This window comes from Cricetulus griseus, chromosome 2, assembly GCF_003668045.3.
Source record: "Cricetulus griseus strain 17A/GY chromosome 2, alternate assembly CriGri-PICRH-1.0, whole genome shotgun sequence".
NCBI lineage: Eukaryota > Metazoa > Chordata > Mammalia > Rodentia > Cricetidae > Cricetulus > Cricetulus griseus.
The window spans coordinates 420,477,574-420,495,164 of NC_048595.1; the positions used below are offsets into that span (position 1 = coordinate 420,477,574).

Below are 17,591 nucleotides of genomic sequence, written 5' to 3' on the forward strand. Positions count from 1 at the left end.
TGTCAGTTTTTATAATTATTCTCTGAGCATCTAAGTTCAGGTTTCATTTCTTCTGTCAAAATGGAATATACTGAGAATTTCTTGATCTTAAGGAATTACTTCTTTGCTAGGAAGAACAAGTACTGCCACAGAACCTATTAAGTTTGTCTTCCATTGGTTGTACTTCATTTCTGTCTCGTTATTACAAATACACATTTGACTTTTCCTAATTTTCTGCAACTTGCATATTCATTTCTATAGTCCTTCCATTCTTGATCTAGTTAGTTTTCAACACCTTTTGTGGGGTTAGATGCATGAGCTTTGTGTAGTTCTAGGATATAGTCTTCTACAGTAGGAGCTGGATTTGGTGGAGATAAGAAAAACCCCTGGTTAGAAGCAGGGAAACATAAACTATGCTTACTGTGCGCCATGTGCCAGTCTCCAGTGCTCAGGTTTGTTCTTTAAAGAAAGTGCAATAGAAGCCCCATTCCCTAACAGGTAAGTAAGTAGATAGGTGAAAGTTGTTACTGATATGCTATGCCCAAAAAATAAAAACACAAATAAATTGCTAATATAATGGAACCAGAGTGCCCTACTATAGACTCATGGACATGCTAGACTGAACATCTCACTGAGATTGATATGTAATAAAACAATTTTCAATTATCTACACAAGTGAGATGAAGTTAGGCTTACCTTGATTTCTTGACTGTCGTTTAAAGAAAGTGAGTCCTGAGCATACAGACTGGTGTTGTCTGCTAGGAGCTCAAGGGGGCTCTCGGCAACACACTGCTGAGCACTGCTAAGTTCACCTGGGTTTTCCTTCAGAACCAGGTCCTGAGCTTCCGCATTCTTACTGTAAGCTCTAACGAGGAAATAAATGAAAAGAGGGTGTCATAGTGTTTTTTTTTTTTTTTTCTCACAATTTCTACTCAAGGTCATCTAATGATCTCAGTGTTGTTTTTAATCCAAGTTTTATAGTTCTTCATCCTCATTGAGTCATAGCTGTTACTTGATTTTTACAAAACAGAAAGGGCTATGTGTTTGATTTTTAGTCTGAATTCTTAGGTTATTCTATAGTTGTTTTAATATACATGAATGCCTCAATTCACATTTTTCCAGTGTATTTCTGGAAAGTTGTATCTAGGATGTGGAAAAGAACTGGAATTCTAGAGTTTCACTTAAATTAGGAGAACTCTTTAGACAAAGATTTACAGTGTAGCTTAACAGCTAAGCAAGAAAGAACTTTAATAGTATTTAACGAATTGCAATATGTTCCTTAAGTGAAGAGGCAGCTAGACATGAACTTGCTTTTTTAGTTGTGGCTATATTAAAAATTATGAAATGTAACTACAAAAATACTAGAGGTATTTTCAAATAGATTTAAATTGTATCATATTTATTCTTCCCTGAAGTCTATGTATGGGCTTGTTTCTGGTTTTTGAAGCAGAGAGTTTGGCACTACAGCACATGTTATATAACTCATGGTCATCCTGCTGCAGGAACTCTGAGCATGTGCCCATATCCCATGTTTATATTTTTTAAAGTTCCATGAACTATTTGCCTTTTATACTAAAATAAAATTTCTCAAAGAATTTGTGTTAAGTATTATTTTTGAGGTGTTTGTTAAAATGGATTACCTAAACTCAAGTACCTAATGCTGAGTTCACTGTTTAAAGTACACTGAAATAAGTTGCTTTCAGATTTTGGAGAAGAGGTCCTCACTGTGCAATCTATACTGGTCTTAAACTGAGATCCCCCTCCTCATCTCCTAATTAATTATTGGCATATGCCACCATTCCTGAATGAAATCACATCTTTTATGTAGGATGTTCCTAATATTTTCTAGGTAAGTATGATACGGTAGCTAGCAGCACATGAGAAAATAAAGTATTAGAGACTCATTTTATCCTGTATATTTCCCAGATATATTTTAAACGTAAGTTTGTATATGTAGATGCCACTTTATACAACAATTGACATTTGCATCCTGGTCTCCTTGTCAGTGGTCTTTCTGAATTTTATGGCTAATCTCTGTTCATTCCTCATATATTATGGCTGTAATGTTTTGAACTTTAAATACTTGCCTGTTATTTCTTCTGTGCCACTTGCTTTGCTCCCAGAGTGACCACCTAGCTTGCTCTCTCTCTTCATATTTTTTGTGTCTTAGGGAGAAGACTTCATCAGAAAGATCTTCTATCTGGTAAGATTTTTGAAACATGAAAACAGGTTTCAAATAGTCTTTGTGAACACAAAGCTTTTTAAAACATCCTACTCTTGGCCCGTGTTGTAATATATACCTAGATTATAAATGGGTTCACAATGCTCTCCATTTGCCCCAGCTCATGGGATTCTTTTGTTAATGTTTGGGGACAGACTCTTGCTGTGTTAAGGCAAGCTTGAATGTGCACCCCTCTTACCTTAGCCTCTGCAGTGCAGGGATGACAGGTAAGTGCTACCTTACCCAATTTACAAAAAACAGTCTTAAACTTTATTTATTCCACAGAGTAATTATGGATTTTCCATTATAAAGTACAGTGTTCTAAGAAATTGACATTGTCAAAAAAAAAAAAAAAAAAAAAAAAGCAAAACCAATTGAAGTAAATCAGAATTTAGTTAACTGACTTAGTTAACTGGGTAACTCTGGGGAATTTGGCTTTCCTGCCAGTGATCATTCTGAATTAGCAAGAGTGCAACATAAATGCAAAGTGCATTAAAAGTAAGATACTGGTAACTGAAAAGCAAGACCAATGGGCATTGAAGCACTATTAATTGATAGAAATTTTCATCTAAAGACTTGGAATTAGTTTCAAGTTGATTCCCATCAGTGTTCTTAATGTAATTTTATCTATACAGGTTTAGAATCCTTTACCAATGATTTCAGTATCCAAAAGTTGGGGGAGAAAAAATCCAAGCTTTTCATAAAATTCACAGCCTGATCAGACTGTCCTTGCCTCTTGGTATTAACACTACATATGTACCACACTGCTTTTGTTTTGGTTTGGCTTGGGAGATACACTATGCTATATAATATTAGTTTTGCAGTCAAATTTGCAAAGGAATATTTTTCTAAAAATCATTAATATCTTTTTTGAAAAAATTATTTTTATAACTAAAAATCATGGTTTATATTTCCTTTTAGATATCTAAATATGAAATTATTTAGGCTTTATAATATAGAGGTGCAATTATCACATTAAACATGGGCAGCTTACCTCTTCTTTGCTTAAGTTATGTTCATCAAGAGGCTGAAGAACAACCATCCTCCAGCTGTTGAAAATACAAATGAATTTTAAACAGCTTTTATCCAATTATAGCAGTTTTATTTTCTAAACACAGATAAACATTTGAGTGTTATTTCCTCAAGACTTCCATAATTCAAATGGTTGTATTTTAATAGTTTATCATTTTTAAGAGAAAAAATACTTTTATAAAAGAAAATAGAAGATGAATCTTTATACCTTACAATGAATAGTCTGGTCTACATAATTGCATTTTCTAATTATATGCTGTTTTTGAGTTAACTCACTGGTAAGTTGATAAACTGGCTTGGCAAAAACGAGGAGAAATCTGAACTGCTTCAGTGTTTTCCAGTTTTCTTTGGTATGGGTGTGTGTATCATGCCCCTTTTTAATTAGTAGCTTAATAACTGGCTCACAGAATTCTCCACTGCGAGCAGAAAACATTGTTGCTATGAAACACTATTAACCAGAACAAGATACATAACTTAGTTCCTACTAGAAAAGTACCAGACTAATTCCTCAGATTAATCGTGAAGTAGTAAGTGAACTTAAGGAATTAAAATGGGGATGGGTGGGAATTAATATAGCTGTTACCTGGCCCATGTATTCATCTCCAACTTTTTCTATTTCCTAACGCCATACTCACATCTAAAAGAGACTGCTTTCATTGTTGCTCTAAAACAGGCTGCCTGTATTGCCAGTGGAAGCAGATCTACGCACTGATTCCAGGAGTGCCTTAGTCTGGTTGTATAAACTATTCTAAACCTCCATGTCTGGCTTGACCTTGCAGACATGTGTCTATATAAATAACCATTTTTACTCTTATGGATTATTTTCCTAGATATTCCCTCTTATTTTTCTATTTGATTTTTTATTGCTGAATTATAGATAAATCAGCAACTCATTTTTGTTTGCAAACATTACTGTCTTCACAGTGTACATGCAAATACAGTTGCTTCTTTGAAATCTTTGTAACCAAGTATACCTCTATCATAAAAAGCAAGAGCTGTTTGTGTAGTGTTTACACTGCTGAAATACCATGCTAATAAATATACATAATGGATACTTAAATGTAACTAAGTGAAAATCTTGAATGCTAAAGTTAATCAGTTTAATATAAAACTTCTTTTACTGTTTCCCTTCTATGCAAATAGGGAAGAGGGGGACATTCTCCTTTTAGTTAAAACTTGACTCAATTTAAGTTTATTAAGAAAGAAGAAAGAAAACAAATGTATGTATACATACCGTGGAGTAAGTATTTCTTTATACTGGAGTTTCTCTAATTTAGCTGGTGCTACTAATGACATGGGAATCACAATGTTATCTATATCATACGAGCTCTCACTTCTTAACCTTCTTCGTGCAGTATTCTGTAACACAGAATTATTGTACTAATTTACAGTAATGTTTTATTACCTCTGGTAATATTCCTTCAGTAGTTATATAAAAATAATACATAGTATATCTGTGACCTAATTTTTACAAATTCATTGTTATCAAACTGATTATAAAAATGCTAAGAAAGCCAATTAAATTAAGACATCTCTTTTGGACCACATGCAAGATATATTTTGTGTGGAAACACACATGATTATTTGAAAGTCTGTGAAATTTGGCAAGGACCTGGGTGAAAATGGCTGCTGCAGATGTTCATATATGTGTTCCTGGCCCCTGAGCTTCATCTAAACCTTCTTACCTGTGACCTCTCTACTCCCGGGCAGCAAATAAAATAAGATAATTTGAGAACAACACAAATCCCATACTTTAGTTTTGGATGTTAAAGAGTAGAGATGGTCATAAGTATTTTAATATAAATGAACTGCTAGCTTCCAAGTAAAAATTATTTATTTAACCAAATTTACTATTTCCTAAAAAGATAGTTCTAAAATATACTAGTGAATAACACTGGTATTGATTAACAAAATATTCTGACAGTTTTTATCAGCTTATTTTAAAAATCTATAAAACTAATTTAAAATTTATAAGATTTAAAAACAACCTACTTGTGAAGATGAATTTTGGGTTCTTGATGTAACATTGGCATTAGAGACAGCAGTAAAATCGCAATGGGATCCTGGTTCTGTACGTTGAAAAGCAAAATCTTCAAATCTAGTTCTTTCTCCTGCTGTGGAAAGAATCCTTCAGAATGTCACATGTTAAAAATGACCACATGTATTAGAATTATTTTCCAAAATAAGTGAGAAGTGCTTGAGCCTTGTTTGTTTTTTGCTTGCTTTTAAAGACATAGTCAAAAAACAAAAGAAAATTATAAAACAAGAGTCTTGCCTATATTCTTGCTACCAAGTATTTCTGGGGCCTCCGTGTTCTCTTGACATTGCTCCTTGAGTAACCTTTTCCATTGTCTTTTCCCTATTCTTTTTTTTTAAGTGTCCCATTCAGGCTGTATTGTCAAGACCGATCTTAACTTTGCCTTTTTTCCTTATCTTTGCCTGTCTTACTTTCTGTGTGATTTCCTCGGGTTGGCCTTCTGAGTTTTTACTTTTATTGAGTTTCATTTATTTTTATTTAATTTTATTTATTTGATATAATATCCTATACCTGATTTGTGAATGAAATTCATTTTCTCAGAATATTCATCTACTTTTATTGGTATTATATGTTTTGTCAAGTTCTGCTTTTTATTCCTACTTGTTGGAAGTATATTTGTGTTTCTGTTCACTCATTTAGTATTATTATATGTATTACTTCAGTATAGATTCTTTAAAAAGAATATTTTCTTCATAATGTAAAGTGTAATAGAACCAACTCATATTTACCTTTCTTCAGTTGAAAAAAATATTCTTTATTGGTCAGTTGCTTCAAAATTGACATATTGAAATTGGTAATTGCCTTCTAGGCTTCTTTTATCCCAGAAGAATTATTTTTCAGGGCAATGTCTTGTTAGGGAGAAGCTTAATTTACCAATTATTGTAGTTTTCTACTTATTTGTAATATATCATTTTATTTGATAAATTTGAATCTATTACTCATTTCTATTTAGGTCATTAATCTATATTTCATAGTCTATGTTACTAAGAGTTTCCAACTTTTCCTATTTATTGGCATGTATATATGAAAGTTCCTTAAATGTTAGGTGATTTTTGCTTATCTGTTCTTAAGAGACACTTAAAATCTCTAGATGCATTTGAGAGCTTGGTCATTTTCTGCCACAATGTGTTTGATCAAATTGTAACTGATTATAAATCTGTTATTTAAAGTGAAATTTCCAAAGACACTAGAGATAAATTTAGATCCATTGTATAAATTATAAATCAGTACATATTAGATGTAATTAGTTTCTAATTTATTGAGTATGTCCATGAAATATAACATCTGGGAAAGATTTGATTCATGAATATGATATGTGTTAGGACAATGAATAAGAACCAGATGTGTATAGATTACTTTCTCTTCAAAATACATCCTGCTTTGGTCTTCTTCTGTATCATTACAACTATAACTGTCATCTCCTAAGTCCCCACAACAAGCCACACTTGATATTATTAGAACAGGTCTGTTTTCAAATACTACCGCTTGTTAATCTTATAAATGTGAGTGAGGAGACTCCTCAGGAGAATGAATAGGGCATAGAAGTTCCTCAATTGAATCCTGACCACTTTCTCCAAATCTAAGACATTTAGGAATACTCATAAATTTCTACCAAATAACCATACTGACCTAGTCTGAGTCTAATGTAACCCTGGAGACCAAATCCAGCACAGATAATAGCCAACAGAAGGCAAGAAATTGGGAAACACGAAAGAAGTAATTAATTGCCATAAAGTGTACAGATAGTCAGCTAGCAAATTCTGAATTAAGTACATGAGTATACTCAGAGGGACATGGGTGTTTTAGGTAGTTACTAAATGTTCTGGATTATAAATTCCCATGAGACAAGGGTTCTTTTTAGAATATAATTTTTTATTTTCAATATTTAACACTAATGGTCACATCTTCATTTTAACCTACCTAATGCTGTTTCACTCAAGTGTCTCTTTTTTCTTCCCTGTAATAGTTGTGCAGATGACTGTGACCTTATCTGAGGCTTACATATAGGTGAATATCCATTTCTCCACTGATTCAGAGAAGTCCCTTGTACTAAAACAAATGAAAAGAAAGGCTGTGTGAAGCTTTTGTCCTTTAACAGAGACAGTGAGCAGCTAATTTGTTTATACTTATAATGTTGAAATTTTTAAACTATTAGTTTAAAATTACATGAAATGAAATAAAACAAGTTACCAATATGAATGGTTCCTAAACTGAAAATAAATTAAATAGTAGGATTTTTCAAAAATATTCTCAGGAAATATCTAATTTCCATTTTTATTCTACTTTTTATAACTGGATAAAAAGAAGGGGCAATGTTCTCAATGTCTTCAAAATCAGTGAACACTGGTTCAGATCTGTGAATCTTGGATGAATGATAATTGAAGTCCTGGGGTTATCCTTAAATCTAGAAACACTCTGCACCAGGGAAGTATCAACATGTTCATGACACATGGACTCTGAAAGCAAGAACCTCATTTCACCCAACTGTGACAATGATACCACTGTTCCTTAACTTTTAAAACCTAAATTTAAAATAATTTGAAGTCCACTATTTCTGCCTCAGTTTCTTCACCTTATTCATAATAGCAACTGTCTTCAGATTATGAGGATTCAATAAATTAATTCCTGAAATAAATGTCTCCCTTGGGAAATGTGGCCATAAATGTTAGCTTTATCATCATGAGTGCTGTGTATCTGAACCTCATAGTTCAAGTATTGGTTTAATCAGTACCTTGGCTCCTTTGGGGGAACAGGGGATAAAGGTTGGGAAATGTGGAAAGGAATAGAAAAAAAAAAATATGTAGACTCAAGTGTCAAAACACACCAAGGGGAAAATAAAAGGCATAGCCTAACAACAGTTATCCCAAATCCAGTTACAAGGTGGCAAAGCACTCTAAAAATGACAGGCCAGATTTTTTTGTATATAGGCTTTATGCATAGATGCACACATTTGCCAGCAAAAACAGAAGAATATAAATCAGAATTTTTGAAGCATCTCTGCAAAATTAACATCCTATGAAATTTTGCTGAAGAAATCCAAAGCAGAAGTATGAAGGAAAATGTTTACCACAAAAATGTGATAAATATCAGTGTTTTTCTAGACCTGCAAGAGAATAAAAATGGCAATAGAAAAATGATGTGGAGCAACTGGTAGACTGTGGAAGCCAGCACCTACCTCACTCAGTGAGGCTGCTTACAGAGCTTATCACCCAGATAACAGAATCTAGCTTTCCCAAGAGAAATTGGTTTAAGGTAAGGCCCTCATCATCATCTTTGAAATGTTCTGTGTTGTCCGCCTCCAATCTGAAAATAGCTTTGAGTCCAATCTCTGCTTTTCTCACTAACTGATTACTGTAAATAATAGTGGTAAAACAGTGCTAGCCATAAATATCAGTTTCAAATGTGAGTATACAAACTCCTAAAATCTTCAGTACTGACACAATACATAAAACAACAATCTAGAAGTGAAAGAACCATCTTAAGGAATGGTTGCTGAGGTGCTCTCTGAGTATAGAATAAGAAATCTGTAAAGCCATGAAGAGAAAAAAGTTCTAGAAGCCTCTGCAGAGTAATCTCATAAATGTCAAAAATACTTGTTCACATTTAAAAATTATAACTCAAGCAATGTAACAGAATAGCCACAGAAGAAAAATTAAAATTTGAGCTGGAAATGCTTCCACACTTGAATAAACAGAATGAAGAAACGAAAATGGAATGATGAGAGGGCAGAATAAATGAAGAAGAACATTTGAAGAAATAGCATTGCATTTTTCCTGAATTCCTTGCTGTAACTCTTAAGATTTCAAAGCATTCACTTGAATGCCAAACATCAAATTTCTTTAAAAAAAAAAAATCTGTTGTGTGTTATAATATACAGAGATAAATATATCCTAAAAATTGCAAGAAAGGAATTTAAAAGATTACTGTAAAGGAATGATGATTAGTGAAACTGGATATAAGAAAACAATGACTAGGGAAAATAGCATTCTGAAGACATCTAAATTTCCTTCCGTTCAGCAAATGGAGAGAAAGATGTTAAGTAGATACCTGGACAGTATAACTAAAGAGCTGGAAGTTTCATCAATTGTACATACACCTTTGCTGTCAGTTGAGTATTTTAAGCAAGTTCCATCTAGATTACCCTTTAATTGTCTTTGTTGCCTTATAGGTCACAGTGAGGGGAAAGAAACAGTATAAGGTGCAAGACAGCATGGTGAAAACCAGTGAGCAGGACCCAGTCTCTGTTGTCAGAGCTTAAGGATCTTCCATTAATTCCCTAAAGCACTTAAAAGGATAGAGACAACAAATTGTAATCTAAGTATCATTGGCTATAGTGATTAAAGGGAACTAAAAATTAGACTTTTCAGTGTAAATAGGTTATTGTGTTGGACTTAATGTAGACAGAGATTTCAAAACAAGCTTACAAGATCATATTGGATGAGGCAGCCTGAGCCCTGAGTTTGGTATTACTTATAGGTTATGACAACTTTGACATACTCAGATTCACAAAACAGCTGAAACAATTCAAAGAATTTCCATATGCCAAATACTTGGACCGTCTTCTGTATGAATTCACTTTTTGACATAATGTTCCCTTACAAAATACACAATGGTTTTCAAAAGCAAGATCTTTTATATACCCACATAATAAGACTCAGGAAATAGTACTAGCTAATTTATAAACTTACTCATAATCACCAGTTGTCCCTGTAATTTTTATGGACTCTTAATTATGTCTGTGGTGCATTCTTTAGGTCTTCTCTTAAAGTCCTATCTCGAAGAGCTCTGCCCCCTTATTCATACCCTATAATACTTTTGATAAAGACAGGCCTTTCATTTGGCTTTGTCTGACATTAAACTAATCATGTATTTACACAACTTTACAATTTGACTTTACCCCTACCTTCTTTGAAGTCAACATAACTTTGTAAATATAGGACAGATTAAAGTGCTATAGTGAGCCAAAGATCTTTCTGCTTATTTCCCACATTTACTCTGCAGAAATACCAGGCTATTTGTAGATACTTGGAAATACCACATTGTCTTATATCTCCACAATATGTGTTTATTTGCATTATTTAAAGTCAACATTGCATTAGTAACATTCCATAACTGTGCCATTGTCTGAATCAGCTGAGACATAGTTGAAATGCAGTCTTGGGTCCCATATCAAACTTCTTGAATCTGAACCTGCATTCTAACAATATTCTTCAAGTAATGTTACATGTTGAGTTTGAAGAACACTCATTTGGAATCTTCATCTTTGTAAATTCCAAAATGGCAGTTAGAATCTTTATTTTTCTTGAATTTCTCTCTAGTTCTCTTTGTCCTTAACCTCTCTTTTTGTATTATCTTAGGAAGAGTTATAGATTGTTACTATATTTCTTTGTAATAGTTATTCTTGCTGACTTTCTCCTTTGCTTTATCTATCTCTAAGCAAAAGTAAAAGAAAATTAAATATTTATTTTATTTTTATTATATACCTATATAATATATAAAATACATTTAACTTCCTGTGTTTTACCCTTGATATTTCACCACTTAATATTCTGCTTAACATCGAGTACCTTCTCAATATGGAACCTAATTTATTTTGGACATAGGAAAAATCCTAGTGCTTATTTGAGTTGACAATGGTAGGTAATAAAATGGGGGAAAGAACCTGGTACACAGAAGAATACTGCAACATGAAACTCAAGTATATTCCACTTCATAGTTCCATTTTATGTGGCATGTGACATATCATATTACTCAACATCAATTCATTGCCTAACATTTATGCTGCATTCTTAAGCCAGACCATTAGGAGAAACATAAACCCCCTTCTCTAATGCATTCTATCTGTTCACTTTTGCATACTCCCTTTCACTTAAACATGTACATTTTATAAATTTTATAATTTATACATATCTCAAATATAAAGTCAAAGTTTAAATTAGAACACAAGCATAGGTGTTTTTACCTCATACTTTATACTCATTATTATTATTTGGATATTTCCTAACATTTTTCCATCTATTACTAAGGTATTCTGTAGCTACTAGACCTCAGCTGTTAACCACCACCATCATAAGGAACCACTGCAGCAGTCTTTAGAATACTGTATTTCTGGGTTTTTAAAAAGAATTTATTCTTAGGATAAATCTCCAAGAATAGAATTTTGTCATATTGAAGTACCTGAATATAGCCTATATTTTCTCTAATACTGCTTCTGTCTTCTTAAGCATAGGTAATTGCTCCTTGCCATAGATGTCTTGATTTTTATTCTATAACTTCTATTGTGAAAATTTTTAAGACAGAGACTATAAAATTAATGTTGCACCCATCTTTAACATAATCAACTAATGACTAATCTTGTGTCATCTCACTCTTGCAAATCTTTAGGCTGCAATTTTTAAAAATAGCTCTACACTTCTGTCAGCATGAATCTCTAAAGAACTGATAAATTATATGTCTAGTTAAGTGATCACAATGCATTATAAAAAATGACAAAAAAGTCCATGTTCATATTTGGATTGTCTACAAAGCATATTTGATAATAAGGGGTTTTTATTCTTTTTTTTATTATTTTTTAAGCTGGATGGTGGTAGTTCAGGCTTTTAAGCCCAGTACTTGAGAGGCAGAGACAGGTGAATCTCTGAGTTTGAGGCCAGCCTGGCTGGACAGAGGAAAACCTGTCTCGAAAAGCAAAAAAAAGATAAATATTTGTATGTATAAAACTGCTTATATAGAATATGATTTACTTAATAACTTTTACATAGCTGTAATTGAAAAAAATCCCCTTTTATTACATTGTAGTATTGATTACATTGTTTCCATTCTTAGATGAACCTTTAAGATAGTTTTAACCAATTAACATAATTTTGTCATATGTAGGTTGTTACTAATCTTATCACAAAAATGCTGAAACATTTCTGAATAAAGACATATCTAATATTAGACTATTTTTGAAAATAATTGGATCATTATACAGAGTTTGCAGTCCAGTAAATATTTTTAGTAGGTACAAAAGTTGTGATTTAGTTTTAAACTCTCCAAATGAGTCTTAGTGCTTCCTAAATGGCCTGTATCAATCTGTGGTGTTATGTGAAATGTTCAAGAATACTGTTTTTACTGTAGCAATAGGAATTATTAAAAATGTTTCATCTTACCAATAGGCAAAATATTTAAACATCCACAAAGTAACACACGAGTTCTTGGTAAATGTTAGATTCTCATTTTCATTATAGTTAGCACCAGGGATATATAGATTTTCTAGTTTTCTTAAGACACTGTTAACATATAGCTCTTTAATCCATCATATATAAGAACTCATCTATCTTACATTTGTTTTAATGTGCTATATGAGAACAGATCATAATCAGTCATTGTTTAATTCTACTGAGTATAAATAAAAAGTTACTAAGAGCATAACCTTTGACCTAGACTGCTCTCTAGGCCAACCTCACTGTGATTTGCTTATTCAAGAATAGCAGTACCTGCCTTTTGTTTAAAGTATCTTCAGATACTGTCTGTATATAAGACTACATCAAGCATTTGTTGTTCTTGTCATTGGTTTAAAGATTTATGTATGAGTGTTTTGTCTGCATAAATGTATTTGTATCATCTGCATACTTGGTACCTGTGAAGGTCAGAAGAGGCCATAAGATTCCTCTGGAACTAGAGTTGCAGATGGTTCTGAGTAACAATGTGGGTGCTGGGAACTGAACCCAGGTCCTCGGCAAGACCATGTGCTCCTAACTGCTGTGCCATCTCTCAAGTCTCTTCTCATAGATACTTATTGACTAAAGCCTCCTTACACTATAGGAATACACAGTAAGTCCTTGTTCTGTCTCTAGCCTTTTGTCTTATATTTATTTAGTTTCTTTGAGTTAGCTTTTGTTCGGTACCATCAAACTTTATTATAACTATAAAGCATTTTGATATATGACACCATCTTTCGATATTTGCTATCAACATTTTTGCTGAGATGAAATTGAGAATGATTTTGTTCAAAGAAAATGTTTCAGCCAGGCATGGTGACATACACCAAGAACCTTAGGATTTAAGAGGCTGAGATGAGTGGATCATGTGTTGAGAACAGCAGAGCTGCCTCACTGTGTCCCACTTTTTCCCGGAAGAACTACTGTAGCCCAGGCTTCCCTAATTCTGGCAATCCTCCTGTCAGCCCCCTAGCGCTGAGATTGTAGAAAAAGAATTCTTAATAAATGTAACTTTAAAAAATGCTTTCTTGCCAAGCTTAGTGGTGCATTCCTTTAGTTGCAGCACTTGGGAGGCAGAGGAAGACAGTTCTCTGAGTTCAAGGCCAGCCTGGACTAAACCAATTTTGCTCCAGGACACTCAAGGCAAACAGAGAAACCTTGTCACAGAAAACATCCTTTCCTGATTCTAATAAAGAGTCATCTTAAGTTACAAAGTGTCTTCTAACCAGAGTAGTTTCTTCCCTCCATATAGGAACATAATCTTTCGTGCTATGTCCCTGGAAAACTATTAAAGTTTTCTTACTAGAGACACTGCCATTTGTCTTGAATAAAGAGTGTGTTCCTTTATATAATCTACCTAATTGGTACTGTAATTTATAAAAGTTGGTAGGCTTTTTTTGTTTTTTTCTTTTTTAAATCTGTTTTCTTCCTATGCCTCCGTGTTCTTAACTGAACTCAGGGCCTTTGAAAACTGAGCAACACACAGTCCCCATCCTCAGCTCTAAAATGGCTGGTTTTTATAACAAAAACCACTTAACATATTTATTTTACTCTGGAATTGTGCAGGTATATATGTTTTACCTGGGAATAGTTTGCTTGCCTTCTTTGATACTTGCAGACAGATAGAAATGGTGTTTTTTTTTTTTATTTCATATTGCTTCTAAGCATAGACAGTGTCTTCATTCATTTTCAGAGCACTCAAACATTATAATCTTGAGATTTTATATATAAACTTTAATTCTTAAAATTATAGAAACCAACTACAATTTATTGTGATTTATGTCATGAAATAATACAAATTTTTATTCAGAAAAACTTACAATACTATCTGTATATTATAATGGTTCCCATCTTTCATGGTCATTTCATGATTATCTATTTCTAAATATAAACAATAAAATCTATGCTATCCTATGGTTTTTGGTATGTTTCTATATGTGGTTGAGCTATACATTTTTTCAACACTACCAGTTCCTTTTATGTTTTCTCCTCTTTAGGACTTGGGAAGATCACCAAGTCTTTTATAACTTTAATATCTAAACTAATAAAGTGAATCGGTATCCTTAATTTTACCATATAATACTGTTTTCTACTTGTCAATACTTCATAACTTTCATTCAATAGGTGTTATATGTTGTATCCTAGTAGTGTTCCTATGTTCATGCATTCTTTCATCCGTCTGTTCATTCTCCCTCTTTTCTTTCCTCATTTTATCTCCCACTCCCATGCTCTCACCTTCTACCCTCTCCCTCCCCTTCTTATGTTCTAGGACCAAGGGCCCCAAACACATGCTTGTATGTGTGTATGTGTGTGTGTGACTTAAGGGGAAAGTGTATTAAAAATTAAGGATTTGCATTTATTCTTTTGTTAAATTTTATTTACTTAGAATGCAAAAAAATAAATAAATAAATGTGGGCGATGTAAAAACATGGACAACTGCACCGGATTTGTAAATGTGACGTACCAGGTGGTGGCGCTATGATACAGTCACCTACAAATGGGTTTTCAGCAAGCTCTCCCTTCACATCGGTCTTCTTAAATAAGGTCTCAAAATGAAGATGAAGGGGCATCTCTGGAAAAACAATGGATAACATTATTTTCAGGGAACACCATTTTCCATAGCCCAATACTAACTTTGTTTCCTTTTAATCAATAGTGCATAAGCTTAGAAAAGCAAAAGTTTACACAGTAAGAAGTTTGGGAAGTACATCAGAGTACATTTCCAAGAAGGTTGGTAACTATGTTTAGAAAGCTACTAATTTAGTATACTTAATAACAAGAAGCTAGCATGTGAACAACTCTAATATCTTTAGTATGTAAAAAGATGAGTCATTATAAATGTAACTTAGATGAACATACACAAATGCATCCAAAAGATCTATCACTGTTCTAACAATAACACCATGTGTTCAACCACTGTGAGTGCTGGAAATATGACATAACCAGAGATGGCCCTTGTTCTTCCTATGTACCTCCCTAAAGTACCTGTGGACTTTTATTTGTTTGTATTTTATATTTATATATGGTATCTGACATAGAGAAAATACTGAGATTTTTGTCAGATACAAGAAGCTTTCGATTGTTGGTAAAGAAGCTAATCTTACTAGACTAAGATGTCTTAGAGTCTGGAGGATAAGTTTATATTGATATAGTCTCAGAGTTATGATTTAGAATGAGGTTATCTGAACCCTCTGAGTTCCATCAAGAGAGAAGCAAATTAGTTAATAATAAAGAGTAATAGTGTGGGTCTGATGATGGATTACCTCAGCTCCTGGCTCCACTGTTCATTAGCTGATGATCTTGGGTGCACAACCTCTCCAAGTTTAATATGCTCATGTGTAAGGTGAAAGGACAGCAGAATGTGCTCTCATGGGGTTATGAGAATTGAACAAAATGTCCAGTGCACTTAGTACAGATAAGTAGTTCCAGGGCTATACATAAGTAGTGAGGCCCGATGTCAACAATGCCCCCCTCCAAAAAAAAAAAAAAAAAAAAAAAAAAAAAACATTTTTAAGAGATTGCCTGTACCTAAAAGGTTATATTTCATTACAGAAAATACTCACATTTTCATGAGGTGGCTTACCTGATGGCAATGACAGCACAGGATGAAAAGAGGAATCTAGTTTTGAAACATGTTCTCTTAATAGCTGGGAGTTGGAACTCTGTTCCCAGTTGTCCCAACTTAAAGGCGATCCCATGTAAGGTATCTGTGTTGCATTTAAAAATGCTTCTTTTGAAGGTAAAGTCTACAAGAAAAAAAAAAAAAGCAAAGATTTTAACTTTTGCTTTAAGACTTGATCAAAGATTTACATAGTATGTATCTCCATGACACTAGAACAGAGTCCTGGCTTAATAAGTCACCTTGAAACAGAATGAGAGAACTTAATGCATTGGCCATGCATCTGGAGAAGTATAACCAGCCCCTTTGGCGTTTTTCAAAATAAAGAGCAGTATCCATGAAAATAAGTCTTTCTGTCATCATAGGAAGACAGAGTAAAGAGTCCATAAAGTCATATCTCTTCTACTTTGGTCATATTCAATTTCTTTAAAACTAAATTCCTCCTATAGAAGCTGTACACATGTGGGGCTGGAGAGATAGATAGCTCAGCAGTTAAGAGCACTTTCTACTTTTCCAGAGGACCCAAGTTAGATTCCCAGTGCCCATATCAGGCAGACCACAGCCACCTCTACAGATCCTTTGGGTCTGACACCCTCTTATAGCCTCCTCAGTCATCTGCATACACATTTTTGCCAGATGTTTTCAGTTCATTTTTATTGTTTCCATTATAAAATATTAGTTTTTTAAAGATTTTTTATGGTGTATAAGTGTTTTGCTTGCATGTGAGTGTCTGGTGCCCACAAAGGCCAGAAGGTGAGGGATACCTCAAACTTGACTTCTGTGGAGTTGTGTGCTACCATATCTGAGCAGGGAGTTGAACTCATGTCCTCTTCAAGAACAAGTGCTCTTAACTGCTTAGCAATCTCCCCAGCCCTATTAAAGATATTTTGAAATGAAATTAACTGTTGTATATTAAGTATATATCCACAACTACTCCCAACTTTCTTATTCCACCCATGTATTTATACTTTTGTCTTCAGTAGGAGATAGGAATCCAAATATATTCTCCATATGTAATACTAGTTTGAACTTTTTAGTTAATTCTAAGATTTTGTTATTTGGAAATGCTAACCATACTGAATGCATTCAGTTTCATTAATAAATAGAAAACTGACCAAAGGAGATATTCTTGTTTTGCAGCTGATTATAACAGGAATGACATGAATTTATAAACATTTCAAATGATGTGTGTGGGGCTGGGGGATAGGTCAGTAGGTAAAGTCCTTGCCAAGCAAGGATGCGACGAACCTGATTATACAGTACCCATGTAAAACACACTCCAGCTGTGGCAGTATGCACTTGTAATCCCAATGCTGAGAAGTGGAGACAGAAGGATCCTGTAGGTTCAGTGGCCAGCCAGTTTAACCAATTGATGAGCTCCAGTTTCAGTAGCCCCTGCCTCAAAAGATAAAATAGGGCTACCAACCCACTGTGGTCTGAAAACTTAAGAGTCTACTTCCAAAACTGTGCCCTATCAACCCTCTTTCTGTATGAGGGCCA

General features: G+C 33.7%; 1 protein-coding gene across 8 annotated transcripts in view; it reads right to left on the minus strand.

The window, feature by feature from the left end:
* Kansl1l (KAT8 regulatory NSL complex subunit 1 like) overlaps positions 1 to 17,591 on the minus strand; it is an 83,740-nt gene that overhangs the window by 1,712 nt on the left and 64,437 nt on the right. For 4 of the 8 annotated variants that reach the window (XM_027397124.2, XM_035441016.1, XM_027397122.2 and 1 more), the window contains exons 7-14: positions 16,056 to 16,218; positions 14,937 to 15,044; positions 7,191 to 7,319; positions 5,225 to 5,346; positions 4,467 to 4,591; positions 3,195 to 3,249; positions 2,067 to 2,179; positions 676 to 844 (exon numbers count right to left, since the gene is read on the minus strand). In XM_027397124.2, coding sequence (XP_027252925.1) covers positions 676 to 844; positions 2,067 to 2,179; positions 3,195 to 3,249; positions 4,467 to 4,591; positions 5,225 to 5,346; positions 7,191 to 7,319; positions 14,937 to 15,044; positions 16,056 to 16,218 — 984 coding nt within the window. The remainder of the gene's footprint in view (positions 1 to 675; positions 845 to 2,066; positions 2,180 to 3,194; positions 3,250 to 4,466; positions 4,592 to 5,224; positions 5,347 to 7,190; positions 7,320 to 14,936; positions 15,045 to 16,055; positions 16,219 to 17,591) is intronic. The other 4 variants (XM_035441017.1, XM_027397125.2, XM_027397123.2 and 1 more) reach the window with 3 other exon arrangements.